The sequence below is a fragment of the Numida meleagris genome, chromosome 2 (genome assembly GCF_002078875.1).
Source record: "Numida meleagris isolate 19003 breed g44 Domestic line chromosome 2, NumMel1.0, whole genome shotgun sequence".
Lineage (NCBI taxonomy): Eukaryota > Metazoa > Chordata > Aves > Galliformes > Numididae > Numida > Numida meleagris.
In genome coordinates this window covers 27,515,732-27,533,031 of record NC_034410.1, presented here as the reverse complement: position 1 = coordinate 27,533,031, position 17,300 = coordinate 27,515,732, and the positions used below count along the sequence as shown (strand labels likewise).

Genomic DNA, 17,300 nt, shown 5'->3' with positions numbered 1-17,300 from the left:
CAGTGGGATCGAGTGCACCCTCAGCAAGTTTGCTGATGACACCATACTGTGGCTTGCGGTCAATGCACCAGTGAGATGGGATGACATCCAGAGGGACCAGGATAGGCTTGAGCAGTGGGCCCAGGTGAACCTCATGGTGCAACAAATCCAAATGCAAGATCTTGCACCTGTGTCAAGGCAGCCCCCATCACCAAAACAATCTGGGGATGAAGCAGATTGAGCACAGCCCTGCCAAAAAAGACCGGGGTGTACTGGTGGTTGGGAAGCTGACATGAGCCAGCAATGTGCCCTCACAGCCCAGAAAGCCAACAGTATCCTGAGCTGCATCAAAAGTAACGTGGCCAGCAGGTCAAGGGAGGTAATCTTGACACTCTGCTCTGCACTGGTGAGACCTCATCTGCAGTACTGCATCCAGATGTGGAGTCCTCAGTGCAAGGGATACATGGACCTGTTGGAGCGCATTCAGAGTAGGGCCACAGAAATGATCAGTGGAATGGAACACCTCTCCTATGAGGACAATCTGAGAGAGCTGGGGCTGTTCAGCCTGGAGAAGAGAAGGCTCTGAAGTGACCTGATAGTAGCCTTGCAGTATCTAAAGGGGAGCTACAGGAAAGAAGAGAACGGACTCTTTAGCAGAGTCTGTGGTGACAGAACAAGGGGAAATGGTTTCAAGCTCAAAGAGAGATTTTAGGTTAGATATAAGGAACAAATCTTTTACTGTGGGGTGATGAGGCACAGGAACAGGTTGCCCAGTGATGTAGTTGATGCCTTGTCCCTGGAGACTTTCAAGGTGAGGCTGGATAAGGCCCTGGGCAACCTGATCTAGCTGTGGATGTCCCTGTTCATTTTAGGAAAGTTGGACCAGATGGCCTTCAGAGGTCCCAACTCCAAGGTTTCTATGAAATTAGTGAATTGCGCTTCTTAACTGCCATAGGATGAAGTCAGATTCTCATGGTGTTGTATTTCCATTTTTGACATTAGTCCCTGCCTACTCACCAGGATATCTCTCAGTTCTTCATTGTGAGATGGAGGAACAAGAGATGAGTTGCTGCAGCTGGTTTGCCTCATTGTCATAATTTTCAGCCTGGAATGAACAGTTTGGGGTGTAATAACATCTGGTTACTACAAGTGAGGAAAAATTTTAATTAAGAGTGAAAATCCAATAGTTGTATGAATACTTTATCTGATAAGAGCTAAGAGGCCAGTGAAAACTGTTGAGTATGTCAGACTGTTGGCTTGTAGTTTCCTGTGCATTCTTGCTTGTAAACTGTATATCTCCATGTGCATATTCCTCCAGTTTTCACCAATCCAGATTGTCACTACAAAACTGATAAATTATGAGAAATTTTGTAACATCACCAGTTTTAAGAAAGTAGGATGCAAAATTATTCTATATGATCTGTAATTTGTCCTAGTCTTTGTGTAGCAGAATGCGAATGGAACATGCTTAACAGACTTCTCTGCAAAGAAACTAGAATTCTCAGAGGTGATCGTAGGCTTTCAGTTAGCCAGTATACATCTTTAACTCAAATTTTAAATCCTTCTCAGCTAGCAATACTAGTGGAGTTCAGCCTCTCCCCACTGGTATCCAAGATGTTAGAAGTCAGTTCTAGACATAACGGAGTATTTGAGTCATATTCATAGCTGGATGTAGCTGAAATCAGGAGATCAGAGGGCTGAGCTGTCCCCTGATTTTAGATGAGTATTGGTCTATATATATCTAAAACAAAATTAGAAAACACCTGAAATTATCTGTTATTTTTTCCCAGCAGAGTCATATCTTCCATTTCAATGCTGGCGCTTGGAAACCAGTCCTCCAATTCCTGTTCTCCTTGTGATTCAGAGACTCATCATCTACGAACCAGTATTAAATTAGCGTAATATATTTATCACTGAGTACTTGAGGAGAAACAGAACACGTTTATCATGATAATTAGAAATTTTTAAGCCTATTAAGCTTAGCCTGTCCTCCATTTCTTTTTCCTTGGAGTCTCATGTATACAAGAAACTTTAAAGTGAAGAGTAGAAAGAGCTCTGAATTATTCCAGGGATGGAGAGTAGAAAGTGAAGTAGGACAAATGTATGCTCAAAATCTTCACATTGTGTATCTATGAAAAACATTGTGTACCTGCAAAGAAATACCTTTATGGTCATGATAGTACTATAGAAAATAAGTTACTTTATTGTCAGATTTTAATATTTTATGCAGTAACAGAATAATAAAGTTGTAGAGTATTTAAAGATAAATTTTTAATACTTATAAAAATCCAAAATTTTCACATTTTTACATGCGCGTTTTCAGATTTGAGCATTATTTAGTCAATGTGATCGATGTAATGCTGGAAATATTCTTGAAAAAGGTAGATTTTTTTTTTTCCTGAAAGCTGTAATTTATTTTTCTTGCTAGCTGCCAAAGTTTTAATGTCTTGGTAGATTTCAGCTCTCTGCAGTCAAGATTCCTTAGTAACATTTTCTAGTTAAATGGTTGTCATTAGTTTGCATGTGTCTTTTTATGTGAGCTTACTGTTATGTCATAGAATTTCCTATGGTATGTTGAAAAGGACACATTAATGATAACAGGACAGGCAAACAAATTTTCTCCAAAATTTGCTTTTTTAACATATTGTGTTAGAAATATAGGAAAACGGATCAGCCATTAAAGCCATTACGGAGTTTTCCAGGAGGTTTTAGCAGCTGGAGAAGAGAGAAATACAATACTTCCTGGAAACACATGTAGTAGGATTCTGCAATTCTATGAAGGGACTTTACTGAAGATCAGTCCTTCCGCTGAATTCAAATTATTCCTTATAACTCAAAAAAACTTCCCTTACCTGCCCTATCACCATCTTTCTTACACGAGTCTGGCAACTGTTGCACATAGGTGATCTTTAGATGTGACTGGTATTTATGAAGTGTCCAAATCTAGTGTCTGTAGCTCATTTCTAGCCTTTTTCTAGCCCCATAAATACTTATCTGGATGTGCCCCTTTGGCTGCTGGCAAAACTAAGGAAAATACAGAGGAGAGATGCTGTGGAAACAGAGGTGCCAGCAAGTTTGGTAGAAGGGTTGGTAGTCGCTGCTGTTTCTACGCCACTTCCCCTGTTCCTGCCTGGTTCAGATGTAACCTCCTCGTATTCCAGTTTGTCCACAGTTTGCATCAGCACTCTCTCCAGCTTTTCAGTTTAGACAGAATTGTCACCATTGAGTATTACTTTTTACAGCATACATATAAATAGTGTTGTTTTATTTTTGTGTTCTTATAGTTCATGATATCTGTAATATGCATTAATGTGTTGCTTGAGTAACTGTTTTTTATTATCTTACTCCAAGAATATTGTTATGAGGAAAATTCTTGTTTCTGTTTTATCCTGTTTCTTAAAGGGCTGTTTGATGGAAGGAATTTCTTCAAAGTGATGGGAGTTAGCAGCACAAGTCCTAACTGTTTTTGTTTGTAGCTTATTTGTAAAGTGGAGGATGTCATAAACTTCAGAATAAAATCCCTACCCCAGTGTACTGGTAGAGAATGGATTCTTTAAAAAGAAAAACAGCTGAAAGCAAAGGTCTGGGCAAATCTGTCTATATTTGCTTAGTTGGATATTACAACAGCAAAGCTCTCATATTATATTGAAATGAGATGGGTTAGTCTGTCATAACACCACTATAGAAACAGTTGTTCTTTACCATAAGAAAGAAATAGTGAGTTATTTGCACTGATTGAGCTTTTTGTACATGATCTGTTCATGCAGCAACATAAAAAAAAAAAAAAAAAAAAGCAAAGCAAAACAAAACTCTGTGTTTTGGATTAACATGTTGGTCAAAACTTTAATTGTTTATATTTTACAATCAATATCTGAAAGGACAAATTATTGTACTAGGGGTGCTGAATGACCACTTCAAGCAAACTGCATCTCTTATTTGCTGCTTTGTTTCATAAACAATACTACATATGTTTATATGTGTGGATATTTTATTTTATATGTGCAACATTTATTTCAGCATAGATGAGAGAATTCTACTCTGAGAGAGATTAACACCTGACTCTGATATTACAATTTTAATAAGAAAAGAAGTTGAAAAAATAATCTTCGCTATTTTCTATAAAATTTACCTAAGCACCTTAAATTCTTCCATATGTCCAGAAGTGCTGTTGTAATGGCTGGAACATTTTAGTATCTTTTTTGATACAGCTCCCTGACCAGCCAGACTACCTCCTAATTCAAAGGACTAAAACAATAATTTGTTCAGGAAAAAAACAACAACAAAAAAAAAACTTCTATTCCGTTTTTGAGAAAAGGAGAAAGGAAGACCCAGAGAACTACAGGCTGGTGAGCCTCATCTGTGTGCCTTGCAAGATCACGGAGCAGATTCTTCTGGAAGCTGTATTAAGTCACATGCAAGATAAGGAAGTGATCTGAAACAGGCAGCATGGATTCACCAAGGGCAGATCATGCCTGACCAATCTAGTTGTCTTCTATGATGAAGTGACGTCATTAGTGGACAAAGGAAGTGCAGCTAATGTCAACTACATGGACTTGTGCAAGGCCTTTGGCATAGTCCTGCGTCACATCCTTGGAATTGGAGAGATGGACTTGGAAGGCTAAACTATTTGATGGATGAAGAATTGGTTGAATGGTCACAGCCAGAGGGTTGTGGTCAGAACTGCATGTCCAGGTGGAGATTCCTCATGAGTGGTGTCCCCTAGGCATCTGTTTTGGGACCAATGTTTGTCAACATCTTTACTTACAATTTAGACATCATCAAGTTTGCTGATGACATCAAGCTAAGGCGTGTGGCTGACACAATAGAAAGAAGAGACACCATTCAGAGGGACCTAGATGGACTAGAAAAGTAGGCCCACAAGAACCTAATGAGGTTCAATAGGCCAAGTGCAAGCTGTTGCACTTGAGTCAGGGTAATCCCGGATATGTGTACAGACTGGGAGATTAATTCACTGAGAGCAACCTTGTGGAGAAGGAGGTGGACAGAAGTCTGGACATGAGACAGCAGTGTGTGCTTGTAGCCCAGAAGGTCAACTGTATCCTGGGCTGCATCAAAAGAGGGGTGATCAGCAGTGCAAGGGAGATCATTGTCCCCCGCTGCCCTTGTGAGTCCCTATCTGGAGTACTGCAGGCAGGCCTGGGGCCCCCAGCACAAAAACAATGCAGAGCTGTTTGTGCAGAGTGAGTCCAGAGGAAGGTCACGAAGATTAGGAAAGGTCTGAAGCCCTTCTCCTCTGAAGAAAGTTTGAGGGAGCTGTGCTTGTTCAGCCTGGAGAAGAGAAGGATCTGGGGAAACTACATTTCTGCCTTCCAGTCCTTCAGGGAAGCTTGTAAATATGTGGGAGTTTGAGTTTTTACACAGTTGGATAATGATAGGACAAGTGGGAAGAGCTTTAAACTAGAAGAGGGAACATTTAGGTTACATGTTAGGTGGAAGTGTTTTTACTTAGAGAATGGTGAGACACTGGAGCAGTCTGGCCAGAGAAGCTGTGGATGCCCCATCCCTAGAGATGTTCAAGGCCAGACTGGATTGCGCCCTGGGCACCCTAATGTAGTGGCTGGCAACCCTGCCCATGGCAGGGAGGTTGGAACTAAATGATCTTTGAGATCCCTTCCAAACTAAGCCATTCTGTGAATTTTGCCACAGGGAGGTGGTGGGTGGTGCATTTCAGCAGTAGTGGCAGCAACATTAAAGAGAAGCCATGTTCTGGTCAGCCATGAACATCTGTCACACCGCAAAATGGAAAGCATCTCCATCAGCTCATCCACATGAATTCAGTAATGGTGGTACCTATGCTGAAAAAGAGTGTTTTGCAGCTGAGAATTTGGCCTATCAAATAATGTTGTGCTCTTTATATCTGTTGTAGTTTCCATGGAAACAAATAGAAGGCATTACTTTCAGAGCAAACTAAGATTCTTTTATTGTCTTAAATATGAGGCAAATGGTGAGCTCTTCAGTTGTGTGAAATCTGTTTTATTTTTGTTCACATTCATAAATAAGTTTGTGGAATTTTCAGGTAAAGTGTTAAAAGTTTTACGAAATATGAGTGGGTTATAGACTAACAGCACTTTAAATAGCACTCTTCAAGATACTAGTGTGAATAAGGGAATCAATATCCAAATCTAGGCATCTTTGTTCTTTTTCTGAGCTCTCATATCTTGTTCTCATTAGACTGTAATTAGCTGCTTGGTTTTAAAGTTATAAAATAGAATAAGATGTTACTAAGTATGCACAATGCTGTGAAGTAGAAGTCATACCTCATCACAGTGTGTTAATGAGTGAACACAGTTAAAGGAATGAAAGACACTCTAGGATGCCTTCATCTGTGAATCTGTCATGTTACATAGAGGCAAATCCAGATAGTTTCTTTCAGCAGTCAGTAAGTCATTTAGAACTCACTATGAACTTTGCTTTGTTTCTTATTTTTCAGTCCATTGTATGGATCTATAGTGGGAGGGAACTTACAGAAAAACAATACCTATGGATTAAATGCTTGTTGGCAGTTTGATATTGGAATTAATTTTGACATTTTGTGGATGGTTTATTAAATGTTATGGATTGTCTCTGGGAATTTGTCACATAAAAAGATGCGTACTTTTAATTTTCCTCTGCATTGAGTCATAGCGAGTCCAGAAAAGGACAATGATCTCCCTTGCTTCCAGAAAAGCTGAAAGTGATCAATGTTTGATGTGTTTATTTGCTACAAAGATTTTAAAATTAAAATGTGCTGTTTTACTTCTGCCTTCTCTCCTTTCGTCTTTTCTTTTCTCCCAGGGTAGATACACACTTTGGTTTTGAATTTTAAGTAATTGGAAACAGTGATAAAAATATATGACTGGGAAAGAACGAATAAGGAAGCTGTTCCTAAGTATAGTAGTAAAGTTAATTTTTATGTGGATGCTATATTTTAAATTAGCAAAACCTTGACGGTGCTTTTGAATGTGTACTTTTCTGGACTTGCATCAAAATATTTCAGTACCGAATAAAATTTCATTACCCAAACATTGCTATCAAGCTACAATATTTTACAAATTGTGAAGATTTATACAGTTTTACTTTGCACATTTTATTTTTTTAATTATAAAAGATAGGAAATCGTGCTCCAGTAAACTTGGCAAATCAGTTATTTAAGAGAGAGAATAGGAATTCATTTATATGTAATAATTATAAAAACACCTGCCTTTCTGTGGCCTACTTACAAAGTGTTTGGTACTCTTCTTTATTTGTATCACAGCTAAAACAGAACAGTTTTTTTTTTTCCTCATAAAATTTAGGCCAAAATGATTTTGAAGTTCTTTCTCGTTCCTCTGGTTATTGGCTACTTTGACCATGTCCTTCTTTACTCTCTACACCTTGTTTTACTGAAAATGTTCTCAAAGTTCCTAAACTTGTGACCCTAATCTCCCAACACCCTCTTGTCTCTTGTGAAATGGAATGAATTAATACATGTGTCAGGTTAATTGTAGTCAATTTAGTACATCTGTGCACGCTCTCATTCTCTTATTTGGGAAGCATCCTGGAAAATGCTTTCCAAAATGCTAAAACCTTCTTTCAGAGGTTCATTTGAATTCAGCTGGAGCTTCTGGAAGCCAAGCAACTGTTGAGAATTAGGCAGTTAGCATGCATGCTTAAGAAAAGAACATCCATGATTATATCTTATATATTTTCTGATGTTATTGATAGGAACTAGTTAATTCTTATGAATTCTTCAAAAGCACTAAATTATTTTCAAATCATAATATAATATACAAAATCTTTTTTTTCCCCACTTTTTGTTTCCCAAAGCATTGTGTGGTCCCTTTGGTGGGGAGAAGGTATGCTAGCAATTAGAGAAAGGCTATTTACTTACTGAGGCATTTTCATATTTTAGAACAGTAAAATTTCATGAGGAAAAAATAAAACTACCATATGATTGCAGAAAAGGAAAATGTTCATAATATTGTGTGTTGTTCCTCTCTTCTTTGAAAGTTAATTTAAATTAGGCTGAGATTCAGCAAATATTTTCACATCTTTAAGTGTTCTGTTCTAATGGAATTATAGTCAGTACTAAAAATGGGTGATAGTACTCCACCTGTAACGCGAGTCTTCCACAGTGGTCCTCACAGGACATCTTTTAAGGAATTATTCATTATTTCTGCTGTTTTGTAATGGTTACATATATTACAATGAGAGAGATGATAGTGAAAACACTGTCAGTATTTGAAGGTGAGCCTTCCTTGAAAAATCTCCCCTCTTCTGTTTGTGAACTAGGTCTTCTTGGAAGTGTTACTCAGCTATGGAGTATTAGAATCAATGATTTTGTCTTTTTTATATAAACAAGAACGTTATTGCAGGGATCTGTTCATAGGCCTTCTTAAGGCAGGACTGTTTTACACTCATTTGGTACAGCTTGTATTTTTCCATCTCTGTTTTGGACAATTACAAACATCTCCGATGTGTATTTAAATCACTTACCAGCTCCTAGCTGAACTTGCAGCTTCATTTGAAAACTTTTGGGTATACAACGTTTGATTTTTTTTTAATGAATCTTGCTGTTTCAGTGGGGGAAAGAATATGAGAGAGCAGAGGACAAAGCGCCTTCAATTTAAAGAAATCTAACTGTAGAAAAGCTTTTTAGAACAACCTCTCTCTTTTCTCCTTTGCAAGGCACCACAATCAGTGTCAGAGAGTCAAATGTAGTAAGTAGACATGACAACCACATCATAGTATCTATTGTCTTCCATGGCCAGAAAATATATTTGGAATACTTGCTTTGGAGGACATGAGGATAAATACTGGTCTGAATATCTTTAGAAAATAATGAAAAGTTTGAATCCCTTTAAGGAAGAGAATCATCAGGAAGAATGAAGCACAACCATTGAACCATATTTATTAACTCATATCTCTACCCAGGCACAGTTCTAAGCATATAAATAGAAAAATGTGGGATAAGGGATTTAGTTATTGCTGTCACCTTGGTGAACTAATACTAATGAGACAGCAGTTTAGATATCTAGGATAGCTATAAGTTCAAGGAATATTTTTATCAGACATATACATGGACAAGGAAAATAATAATGATAATAAAACCTCGTGTAATACAGAGATATCTTGAATGTCCATACATAAACCTTAACTAATTGGATTGTAATTTGTTTTTCTGTTTCTCTTTTTCACTTGGCTATTCCTCTTTATATGTAATGTAATGAAAGAGCTAACAAACACTTCACTGGTGAACAACTGTCATGGTTTTGTGATTTTCGGTTATTGGTATTCCACATCATAACATCATGTAGTGGATATACCTGGTTCTCAGAAGAGAAGGACTACTACAGTCCCCATGGTACTTTGCTCCTCTGTTACCATTTCCAGCCAGAGGGAAAAGATAAAAGCTCGCAGTATAAAAACTTGCAGATCACGAGACCTCGTCCCTTTTTCCGCCGTCTCTCGTCTTGGCAGCACCTCGCTCTCCAGCCGTCTTATCGTCGGTAGTAGAGTAAGGCCTACCTTGATTTTGGGACATTCTCTCTCTCTGTATTGGATTTATCAGCTTAAATTGTAATTATATTGTATTATAGTGTGGTGTTTTGCATTCCGATATCTTATTTAGTAAATTAGTTTGTTTCTCCTCAGATTGTTGCCGCTGTTCTTTGCTCTCAGGGCCATCTCCTTACCCTTTTCCCCTTTTCCTGGGGCGTGGACCCGTGGATCCCCCGTCCCCTTCGTCACGGAACTGGGCCGAACGCCCATAAACCGTTGACAACAACATAACAAAGTAATTTCAGGTTGTTAAAGTCAATTATTTAGTGATTAGTGTATTTGTTATGCTTGCAGATTAAAAAAAAAAAAAAAGGCATTTGTATCATGTAAGTTAATGACCTTGGTTGCTAATACATATCCTTTTGGTACTGTGTTTCCATTGTTGTAAACATTGAAGTGACTATCAGGGACTTTATTAGTGAGGATGAAAATCAAAGCTTAAAGCGTAATTGAAACAGTGCATGACTTATAACGTTAGAAGGCAGTGACTGAAACTCTATGATGATAAGATACTCTGTGTCCAAGATTGATAACACTTAGTTACTCTGAGTTCGAGTTATTTCCATTTTGAGCCCTGGGAAGGCAATTTTTTCCCCCCATTTTCTGCTATTTATGTGATCAGTAGATGAGGGTTCTATTGGTTTCACTCAGTTTCTTTGCCAAATGAGGTGTTATGTATTAGGTCAGCTCATTTGCCAGTTTTGCATTTCTAATAATGGTTTGCATAAGATCAAATTTTGCAATCTGTGTTGTTAGTCTCTAGTAAGGAGAGTGATAACGCATCTAAAACATTACTCTAGGGCATGTAGGTATTTGCCTCAGTGGGAAACACCTTATTTCATGTAGGAACAAACTTTCTTTGTCTCACTTAAATAAAAATCAAATAAAATAGAGAAAAAAAAAAAAGAAGAGGGATAAAGAGAAATCACTGCTCCAAAGAATTGAAATAATTTTTACAGTGACTTTAATATAATTTATACTGTGACTCAGATCCTGAAGTCACAGAGACACTGTGAAAATCTAGTTTCCTTTTTCCTTTTCCTGGCATGATTTCAAGTCTTGCTAGTCTTTTCTCTCCTAAGGCTGCATTCACTGTACTGAACAAAAGGAGTTGAACTAGAGTTTTCTCATGGACAAGAGCGGAATTTTCCCAAGCACAGAGAGTTTTCAACAAGCTGATTTTGTGGAATAGTATGGCTTTTTCTCTTAACTATTCAAAGATAAAAAGTTACTGAAGTTACTCACTCTCTCATCTATAATGAAAGACAGTGACATTTTATATTTTATCAATTAATGAATGATAAGCTCATTTAAAATCACATGTGTAACTGAGTAGCATCACTGATATGTATGCAATTGTGTCACAGTTATTTCAGAGATAATGGTGAGACTGTCTTAAGGTCTCTTGTACATTTCCCACTGCCTTTATTTTTAGGGCTTTTGTATTAACAGAATAAAATGGGATTGTAGTGCTTTACATTCATGTTACTGCTTAAAATAGACAATACTGCCTCACCAGGTAAAAACTGTCCAAGAATCTTTTTGCTGCCAAAAGCAGTAATCCCCATAGTGTTGTGCAGTTTCAACACTCTCATTTTACAGTTAGAGCTGATCTGTTCCTCTTTGACAAATACCAGCAATCTATTTTGCCACTTAAGAAAGACAAATGGCCTTCAGTTGCCTGAATTTGGCATCCAGAAATCCCCTGCTTATTGTCTGCATAATTGTGAGAAAAGCTGAGACTTAGTACGCGCATCCCCATGAGTTCCATGACCACCTTTGGTTGTGGTTTTGTACGTACTGTTAAACTACATTGTAATCAAGAAACTAGTCAGGGTGGCACTTAGTTTCGAAGACAGTCTAAAATTTTTGCTAACAGAGTATTATCTGATGCGTTAATTTGAAAGTTGTTAAAAAAGGAAACAGTTCCTATCATATTTTCTTTTCTCCTCTAGACAATAGATTTAGAGGGATTCAAGCTGTTCATGAAGACTTTTCTGGAGGCAGAGCTACCTGATGATTTCATTGAACATCTTTTTACATCATTTAGCAACAAGATCTCTCACTGCAGCCCATTAGTAAAAAACAAACCCCAGCTCCTTTCTGGAGGTAAGTAATAAAACCAATGCAATATAAGCATTGGAAGTTGCATGCCCCTGCCACTGACTTTCTAGAAGTGATAAATATGTAGAATTCTAAACAATGTGCACTTCTTTTTTGTTCTGATATTTATGAAATTGAATAATCTAACTCAGTCATGAACAAGGAATATTGTGAGGAGAAACAGACGTTTAATAGTTTCATCTTTTTAATTCACAGCAGTGATGCAGCTGAGGCACTAAGTGGATGGTCTTTGTTACATTAATACTAATCAAATTGCCATGGCTACGTGGTCTCACTGACTACTATAAATGCTTAGAAACCTTCAGAGCCTCATACAGGAGGCTTCTGCTGTGTCCTGTAGTTTCTCTACCCAGTTACTGATGCTTCTCTTAATTAGTTATGATGCTGCTCTTAGTAATCTTAAATACTTATCAGTTACTGATATTTTAAATGTCCTCTAAACAGTTAGCAGCAATTGTTTTATCCAATGTAAGAGCCATGTCTGTAATGCAGTGTAAAATTTTCATGCTACATTAAACGTTTTTATGAAACATGATCTTGAGTCAAGCAGATGACAACATGTTAAAATGCTTCCATGCAAAATAGTGTTTAAAACTTTCAACTTAGAAAATTTTATAAAACTTTTCATTAATACTTGGAGAATAAATTTAACATTATTATCCTAACTTTAAATCTTTGATTTGGCACAGTACTAATTTGGGAGCTCTGTCAGAATTAAGTAGCTAAAAGTAGAAGCTAGACTAATTTAAAAAAAATAAATTTCATATTCTGAACAGCTGGGATAATCAAGCATTTAGAACATTTTACCAAATGGTTTGATGGGTTCTTAATTGCCTGAATTCTTCATATTAAGATTAGGTGTCTTCAAATGGCAACTTATGCAGAAACTGTGAATTTGGTACAAATGCTACTAGCTGAAACATTAGCTAATGTGCTGCAGGTACAAAGCTCTAGATTTCTATGAATGCCTTACTGTGCAATATTAATTATAGACTTTCAGGTATTGCCCACTGAATCTGGCCTTGTTTTTGGTTTTGGCACATGCCATTCCCAATTGATTATATTAAATAAAGAGGTGTCAATACTTTAAGTTTACTGTAACTGTTATTTGCATTTCATGCTTTACTTTTATTTCCTAATGACATATATGTACGTATATAATTGTCATAACATGCAGTTAGACTCAACTGACTTTTTTCTGCTAGCAAAATTTGCTTGCCACATTGAGGGCATGATTCCTCTTTTCACTGGAATTGAATACTTGAGGTATCTTTATTCTTTCTAGTCAGAAATGCCATGGACATTTTTCTTTCCAAAATATCTGCTTTATAGACATTACATTTCCAACATTCTGGACTTGTTATCTAGACTGGCTCCACATACAGAGAAGTAGGCTTAGTAAATAATGGTGTGCTCAGTTGTGTGGAGTATCCAAAACCTATTGCTAACTAGAGCTCTGATAGTGACTTGCTCATAAAAGTGGGCAAGTTACTTAGGCCAGTGTTCAAGTCCTTTGCTTTGTGATAGAATCTCTAAGCATATCTAAATGTATTGTGGTTGTTATTTCATTGTCATATATTTTCAGCATTGCATTTTTTTCTGCTATGGATATAGATTCTATTGCCTATAATGTATCCACCACACAATTTCTATTGTCTTACTTTTAATTTTTCCTTGAACTTTTCATTCTTCAATGAGCATCAGCAGTAATAAACACATACTGTACCAGCCACCATTTTAGCACTTTTGCCTGACAATAATGATTTCATCTTTTATTATTCTGGTAATGAGTTTATTTGGCTTTGACACTTTTTTACATAGAAATGTTAGCAGCTGTTTGTAGGTCACTGTCAGATTTATTGCTAAATTCTGCCCAGTATAGGCTGTGCTCAGCTTTGCTTTTGTTATAATTCTCTCTGATACATTTGATTCTTAGGAGCAGTTTAAAAAAAAAAAAAAGAAAAAGAAAAAGAAAAAAAAAGTGAAACCTACTGTTAAAACTGTATACTAGGTTTCTTACTATGGTGTTAAATCCTCAACTTTTTCGCCCTCCCTCACTTTTTCTATTTAGTAGTTCATTTTCATCTTCAGTTTAGTAGTTTTCCACATGTATATATGTGTAATGCCAGAAGGGCTGGCTGATAAATTGTTATATCCAAAGCATGTTTGGAGAGACAGTGCAGTTCATCTCATGCCAGAATTATTATTGTTTGTGCCTGAAAATATGCTGTTCATAAAGGCAATTTTATTGCTTGAGATTTAAATTGTTTTGGGTTTTTTTTGTGTTTTTTTTTTTTTTTTTATAATTTGAAGCATTTAAAGTGAAAAAGTAGGCATTTGTACGTGATCGTGTGCAAATGAAAATTACAGAAATTTTCATTTTAGGATATCTAGGTATCTTTATACGTTAACAGTGGTGAAAAAAACGTGATTGTAGTGAGAAAGATATTTGTCCGATATATTGGACATTCCCATGGAAATTGAGAGGAGCTAGAGGAGATCATAAGCAGGGTTCATAAGTCTCTCTACATGTCTATTTTTCACTTAGTGTATCTCAGTCCACTCATGTCTGTTTATAAATTGTATTTTCAGTTAAAGTGTCTGAAGAGAGATGGAAACAGATGCCAGGTAAGCATCAGCACTGTCAGTCAGTATGGCATCCACCTTGCTTCCACTTCTGATGATGATTTGACTTGTACCTTGCAGCTAACCATAATCTAAAACTTTATCTTAAAGCTTATGTATCATTTTCATTTGGATTTTGGTGGAATGTGAGACTGTGCACTTGTAAGATGAGTGGGTCTCAGATTTATAATAACTTTTATTTTGTGCATAGGATTCATATGAACTATTTGTGTAAACTGTGAGATTAAAGATAGCATCTTAATTGAATAACGTTTTATGCTATCTTAATTTTAATTTTACTTACTGACACGCAAGCTCTTCTAGTAGAACTTTGTTCTACTAATCTTTTTTTTTTTATTTTAATATTTACACTTAGTGTTTGTTATCTGCCTGAAACATGAACATGAACTTCACTCAAATTTTATTTTTTGCGTGTCAGTTTACTCTTATCTATATATTTTTTCTTAATATATATATACCTTGGTAGATCTTTGAAAATCTGTAGATAGAAATGATGGTTTTAAAGAAGAAAATATGAAAATATAAAACAAGAAAACCCACCAGAATTTCATTTCCATTTGCAGCAATAATTAATTTGTCTGAGACAAATGATTGAGAGAAATTATGTATGAGGAATACGTATACATAATATTTTTCTGGGTTAAATATGGAAAATATTTAAGCACGGTTGATTCCTTTGTAAAGATTTTTTTCCTAGCATCACTAAGGTCAGTGAAAAACGTTAACAAACTTTTACAGAAAATGCTGTTATTTCTTTGTCTGTGTAGTCCTATTCTTCCCTTATTTTTCTCTGTTTATTATTAGTCCTGCACATTTTAGTAATATGCTCAGGACCAGTCATGCTTCTGTTTTCTCAAAACACAAGATTTGGCAATGTTGAAACTTTTCATCCAAGTAGTACACTGCACCTGTTCTTGATTGTGACATTTGAGCAATTATGACTGTTACTTAAATTCTGTGTATATTTTCATAATATTCTGTGGTCAAGTTTTCCACATTTTAAATATATGTTGCTGTGACACACTGCTAACTCTGTTTTGGGGAATATTACACATTTGAGTGTTTTCAGAGTTTTCTTTGCCACTAAAACATTTTTTAAATATATTGCATCTGTTGACAATCTGTAATTAGACAAAACTTCTACAAGCACTAAGAAATGAATACAGATTTGGACAGGGATTGCTTTGATACTTAATTTAACATATATGTACCATGTAATAAAAATATTCACCAAAATTATAGTAAAATGATATCAGGTCAATACAAATGAAAAAAAAAAACACAGGGATACTATTCCCATACTTGTTTTATTTTTATTATAGTTTGCTTTACCTGTGCAGTATTTTAAAACCTCACTCTCATTTTAATTCTGCATTTTCTGGATAAACTATGAATGTAAATTGTTCAAAATTTCAGTTTGATTTAAAATGAGAAATCATCTGTGATTCAAATTAAAAATTGGTGCATGCATGTATGTAAAAGTTCTGGATTGTATTCTCTGCTTATATCCTACATTAAGAGTAACAGTGGATGTGTTTTATTTCCAGGTCTGAGACTTAACAAAGGTACCTCTACATCCCGGCCTCCTACACCTGCCAACTTGAATTTGCCAGATGTGATCCAGCTGAAAGATATTGTTTGTTATTTATCACTACTAGAAAGAGGAAGACCTGAAGACAAGCTAGAATGTATGTGTTGTCTGTGTTGTTTTTTTTTGTTTTGTTTTAAACATGAACTTACTTTCATATATTCACTAGTTTTCAGGGAAGGGAATAAAATTAATCAAAAATTATGTCAAAAACAAAGGAAATACACTGTAGATACTTAGAGAGATATAAAAGTGATTAATATCTACAGAAAATGAGCTAATTTAGATGAAGAACAGTTACTAATAATGGGCCGTGGGATCTCTAATTGGTGAATACAATAAAGTAAAAAGTGAATCAACTCTGCACCACTGTTGGTAGTGCAATGAACATTTGATTCTGGAAGTTAGGATTAATTTGATTTTTGAATTAGAGACCTCATTTGTTAAAGCCAAAAACCTCCATCTGCTCAAAAAAAAAAAAAAAAGAAAAAAAAAGTTTGATCTGCAAATCAGAGAAAAAAGAAAAAAAAACAAAACAATGTTTCTCCCTTATGGAATTTTAGAAGCTAATTTTTTGGAGAGATAAAGAATTCAATTATGAAGGTCTTCTTGAGACCAAATATATTTTCATATACAAAACTGTCTGTTAAAACTGTGGGATCAGGCTCCAATGCTGTATGGAAAAAAAAAATTTGGTATCATAGGAAACAATAAGCTGCTGGAGCAAGAAATTCATTACAAGGTTACTTGACCTTGTGTTTTTGAAGTACCCTGATGTTCTGTTTATCTGTACTTAGGTTACAGTTAAAATTTTGTACTGTAATTTAACTGACAAAAATTAGAGGGAGTCAGCCCTAAATTTGATAACAATAATTTAATATTCTATTATTAAAATATGAGGCTATATTTTTTCAGTGTGCATTTTGAACACAAGCAAATAGCAACTAGGATTCTAGGACTGAATTCCACTGACAATACAGTATCTGTTTCACTGTATAGTAATGCAAACCATCTCAGAGCTGTTAAGAGCTCTACACGCAAAGCATAACATGAAATGAAGAGCAAGTGCCTCCCCTGGTGTCAGAAACCGGTACAATGAAAAAGGGAGGGAAATGAAAGAATAGGATTATTCTAAGGTAGAGAATATTTCACAGATTTTCCCCAGCAGGAACTGCATAGGCAAAAGACTATGTATGATTTACGGACTAAAGACTGGTCTAATAAATATACTGTATTTATATATTAAATATAGTTGAGATCATATCGATTTATTACGTGAATTAAGGGTATGTTTATTGCATGTATTGGTATGCTACTCTGTCATTTGGAGTTAAAATGTACCATGTATTGTCACTTTTTATTGTGTAAAGTTTGGACCACACCATATTGTTGTATGCAGAGCATATGCAGATTTCCCTATTGA

The 17,300-nt window shown here is 35.9% G+C and overlaps 1 protein-coding gene across 7 annotated transcripts in view; it reads left to right on the top strand.

Moving 5' to 3' along the window:
* DGKB (diacylglycerol kinase beta) overlaps positions 1 to 17,300 on the top strand; it is a 347,802-nt gene that overhangs the window by 69,984 nt on the left and 260,518 nt on the right. For all 7 annotated transcript variants that reach the window (XM_021388186.1, XM_021388187.1, XM_021388184.1 and 4 more), the window contains 3 exons: positions 11,475 to 11,628; positions 14,236 to 14,271; positions 15,837 to 15,977. In XM_021388186.1, coding sequence (XP_021243861.1) covers positions 11,475 to 11,628; positions 14,236 to 14,271; positions 15,837 to 15,977 — 331 coding nt within the window. The remainder of the gene's footprint in view (positions 1 to 11,474; positions 11,629 to 14,235; positions 14,272 to 15,836; positions 15,978 to 17,300) is intronic.